Source organism: Propithecus coquereli, unplaced genomic scaffold, assembly GCF_000956105.1.
Source record: "Propithecus coquereli isolate 6110/MARCELLA unplaced genomic scaffold, Pcoq_1.0 Scaffold491, whole genome shotgun sequence".
NCBI classification, from domain to species: domain Eukaryota; kingdom Metazoa; phylum Chordata; class Mammalia; order Primates; family Indriidae; genus Propithecus; species Propithecus coquereli.
Window position 1 is genome coordinate 1853190 of NW_012150741.1, and position 4690 is coordinate 1857879.

At 37.7% G+C, this 4690-nt stretch overlaps 1 protein-coding gene across 1 annotated transcript in view; it reads left to right on the forward strand.

Moving 5' to 3' along the window:
- ZC3H11A (zinc finger CCCH-type containing 11A) overlaps positions 1–4690 on the forward strand; it is a 34542-nt gene that overhangs the window by 5379 nt on the left and 24473 nt on the right. Inside the window, exon 2 of the mRNA XM_012655903.1 lies at positions 4129–4326. Coding sequence (XP_012511357.1) covers positions 4273–4326 — 54 coding nt within the window. The 5' untranslated portion in view covers positions 4129–4272. The remainder of the gene's footprint in view (positions 1–4128; positions 4327–4690) is intronic.

Sequence of the window (4690 nt, forward strand, 5' to 3'; positions counted from 1 at the left end):
AGTTACAGAAGCTTAGTGTGCAAAACAGAGCCATGAAGGAACTTTCTGTTGAAACATTAGTAAGGGGGTGTCCATTTACTCAGGATTCAATCTCCCCACACTGTGCCTAACTCTGAGGGATCTTTGCAGAGTCTAAATTTGAAAATTAGTCGTCAAAAATTGTAATTCATGTTATTTTGTTGCCATTTCATAGCTACCATTTTATTGTTTCATTAATTTGTTGAGGGTCTTCCTGAAACCAGTAACAGTCATATGTATTCTTTGGGATGTTGATTTCAGGAGTAAAATTTACCTCTAGGCTTTTTATTCCCCTTTAAACATTAAGCTTTTCTATTAAGCTTTTTCCTTCTCCTCAGATTAATACTTTTCCTTTTTGCATCTGTGTCATTATAATTACTTGAATATCCCTGGAGACTTGACCCCATTTGAAGTGATTTTTAAAATTACTTTTTGGTGTACATTAGAATGCAGAATGCATTCCCTGGCTTTGAGTTCAGGGGAGGATTACCTCCAACTAGTGGATCATTGAGGTCCAGCCCTTGTCTCATGCTGAAGCAAATCACTGATGGTCAGGGCAGCTGGGTAGACTTAAATTTTTTATTTTGTCTATATTAGATTATATTAGAAAAATGTAATTCTGAGCATAAAAACAAAATAATAATTACCTATCATCTTACCACCCTGACAGTAACTACTATGAACATTTTGGTTTGTGTCTTCCAGACTTCTTCCTTGTTGCTTCTACATCTTCATCAGCATTTAATGTTGTCTGTGTTTTGGATTTTAGTCATTCTAAAAGAAATTTGCAATCCCTAATGACATGATGTTGGGCATCTTTTCATATGCTTATTTGCCATCTGTATGTCTTTGGTGAGGTGTCTGTTCAGATCTTTTGCCTAGTTTTTAATTAGGTGGGTTTTCTTATTGTTGGATTTTAAGAGTGCTTTGTATATTTTGGATACCAATCCTTATCAGTTATGTGTTTTGCAAACATTTTCTCCCAGCCTGTGGTTTGTCTTTTCATTCTCAGCAGTGCTTTCACAGAGCAGACCTTCTAATGAAGTCCAATCTATTGATATTTTCTTTCATGGATTATGCTTTTGGTGTTTAATCTAAAAAGTCATCACCAAACTCAGGGTCACCTAGATTTTCTTTTATGTTATCTTGTAGTAGTTTTACAGTTTTGCATTTCATATTTAAGGGTCTGTTATTCATTTTAATTTTTGTGAAAGGTATAAGGTCTGTATCTAGATTTATTTTTTTACATGTGGATATTCAGTTGATTGAGTAACATTTATTGAAAAGACTATTCTTTCTCCACTGAATTTTTGTTTCTTTGTTAACACACTAACTGCCATGTGAATTGTATTTAACTCACACTAAGCTTTGAGCCTGGGGCCTCACGAAGCATATGTAATTCTCACATCTCTTTACCTTGAGCTACATGAACTATTTTTCTAGTTGCATATATCTCATGCACAGAGAATAAGAAAATAACAGATTTTTCATTAAATTAGAAAGGATCATTTTGGTTTTGAAGTTTTTAATTTTGTTTTCATAATAAAACACCGTGGCCCCAGGGAAAATTGTTTTTTTCTAGTGTGGCAGTCAATGTGTTAAAGATCATTTGGGTATGTTTGTAATCTGTATTAGTTTCCTAGGGCTGTCATAACCAAATGCCACACAGTTCTGGAGGCTAGATGTCTGAAAAGGTGTCAGCAGGGTCATGCTCCCTCTGAAACCTCTAGGGGAATCATCCCTCCTTGCCTCTTCTAGCTTCTGGTGTTTGCTGACAGTCCTTGGCATTCCTTGGCTTGTTGATGCATCACTCCAGGCAGATGGCCATCTTCTCCCTATGTGTCTTCTTACCATATTCCCTCCGTACATGTCTGTCCTTTTCATTCCAAGCTGGCAGCATTATTGCTGAGATGGTTGGTTGGATACACGGTCACACCTAATCTCTTCAGGAAACTCTTGTCCAGCCATACCCTTGGTGTTCTCTACAGAGCATGCATCCTCATTTTTTTGCAATATGGATAGGCTGAGAATTTTCTAATCTTCAAGTTCTGTTTCCTTTTTGCTTAATAGTTCTTGCCTCAATGTGTCTTTTTTCTCTCGCATTTTCCTATATGCAGCAAGGAAAACCCACACTGTTCCCCCTACACTTTGCTTAAAAATCTCCTCAGCTAAATATTCAGTTTCATTGCTTACAAGTTCTACCTTCCACCCAATAGAACACAATTCTGCTAAGTTCTCTGCCTCTTTGTAACAAGAATCACCTTTCCTACAGTTTCCAATAACATGTTCCTCATTTCCAACTAAGATCTCACCATAAGCACCTTTAATGTTCATGTTTCTTAGCAGCAGTTTCTTTTAGGCTTTTTCTGTCAAGTACCTTAAAACTCTTCGAGCCTCTACCTACAACCCAGTTCCAAAGCTGCTTACAGCAGCATCCACTTTCTGCCACCAAACTCTGTAATGGCTACCTACATATTGTCACATTATGTGGAGGTACCATAGATTTTTAAATAGCTTCCAGTTTTTGCACATCTGGGTTTCTGAGTGTTTTCATTATTAGAAACAAGTTTGTGATGAACTTTCTTGTGTATATTATTACCTTGAATATTTGTTGATTATTTTTACCTTAGGATAAATTCTAGAAATGGAATTTTTGGGTCAAAAGGAACATAAATATTAAAGATTTTGATACATGTTTAGTTGTAGACTCTTACTCGCAACTTAGATTGTTGACTTTAAGGCTAATTTTCATCATGGCATACAATTCTTGGATTAGGAATTATTAGTGGGAGATGTGATTAATTTGTTTTAATTGATTTCAGGTTGTAGGTTATTGTTTCTGAAACCTGATCTTCTGATGCTCGAGTTTGTAGAAATACAGAGTGTCATTTTGTTGAATCACTATTTATGAAAGGGGCTTTGAAGACTTCTTTTGCTCCTTCCTTTCCCTTTCCTTTTCCTTTTTCCTTCCGTTTGCTTCCCTTTTTCCCCTTCCCTATCCCTTTTTCCTTTTTGTCCTTTCCCTTCCCCTTCCTTTTCCCTCTCCCCTTCCCTTTTCTTTCCCTTCCCATATGCCATAGAGGCCGGGTACAGTGGCTCATGCCTGTAATCCTAGCACTCTGGGAGGATCGCTTGAGCTCTGGAGTTCTATACCAGCCTGAGCAAGAGTGAGACCGTGTCTCTACTAAAAATAAAAAAATGAGCTAGGCTTGATGGCATGCACCTGTAGTCCCAACTACTTGGGAGGCTGAGGCAGGAGGATTGCTTGAACCCAGGAGTTTGAGGTTGCTGTGAGATAGGGTCTTATTCAGTCACCCAGGCAGGAGTGCAGTGGCACAATCATAGCTCACTGCAACCTTGAAATCCCGGGCCCAAGTGATCCTCTCACCTCAACCTGCCGAGTAACTAGGACTAAAGGTGTGTGCTACTACGTCTGGCTAATTTTTTAATTTTTTGCAGACACAGGATCTTGCTGTGTTGCCCAGGCTGTTCTCGAATTCCTGGCCTCAAGCAATCCTCCCACCTCAGCCTTCCCAAGTGCTGGGATTACAGGCAGGAGCCACCGTACTCTGCACTAATTTTTTCTATTTTTAGTAGAGACAGGATCTAACTCTTGCTCAGGCTGTTCTTGAACTCCGGAGCTCAATCGATCCTCCCACCTCAGCCTCCCAGCGTGCTAGGATTATAGGCAGGGAGCCACCGTGCCTGTTCTGATTTTTTTCATTTAGATGGAAAAAATCTAGATTTTCAGAAATGTAGATTTATCAAGTGTCTTGTATAAAATAATCTGTCACATTAATAATCTAAAATGTAGATCATTTGTTTAGTTAGTAATGCTTACTTAATTTACAGTGCTGAAGCAAGGTAACAAGCATATAGAGAATACAAAAGAAAGAAGGGTATGGCTATCCTGAATAAAAACTTTACATTGTAGATGAAAATGTACAAAATTCACAATCAATGTGTTTATAAGGCTCTGTATAGGTAAGTGCATGTTAATATAATTAAAATCCAGTTTTAACAATGTGACCTCATTAGCCAGGGTGATTTGGAGGAGGAAGTTGGCAGAATTTACCTGAAATACTTTAATTCATTGTCTCCTTATTTTAGGATTACATTTTAAAGACAATTTCTGTGACTGAGTTGTCATTTGGAAGATAAAACCCATCTCAAGAGGACTTCGAGCTGGTCCTCGCCTTGAGGAAGCGGTGGCTTGTTTCAAGGAGCCACTTCTGATCTGAGAATCTACCCAGCATGCCTAATCAAGGAGAAGACTGCTATTTTTTTTTCTATTCTACATGTACCAAAGTAAGAAATGACATCTCTGAAATAGTTCTGTCTACAGTTTCTTTAGTGGAATTGGATAAGACTTTCCCAACATCTTAAGTTTTTATGTTTTGTTTTGCTCAGCTATTTATTATTTGCTGTCAATTTTTTGGTAAAGGCTAGCATAGTTAGGAGAATTCATTGCTCATGTTGTTTCTTCATTTTATATATAATTTTCCCATGTTCTACAAAAGTGAAAAGGCCGGTGACATATCATTCAGTGTTCAGAATTAATCTGTTCAGAATGCCTTTGGAATTGGGGACACTTTGACCTATGGCTTGCTAACTTTGATGTTATTAATATATGCTTTGGATTAAATGAGTGTGTGGGTCGTATTGTACTTCT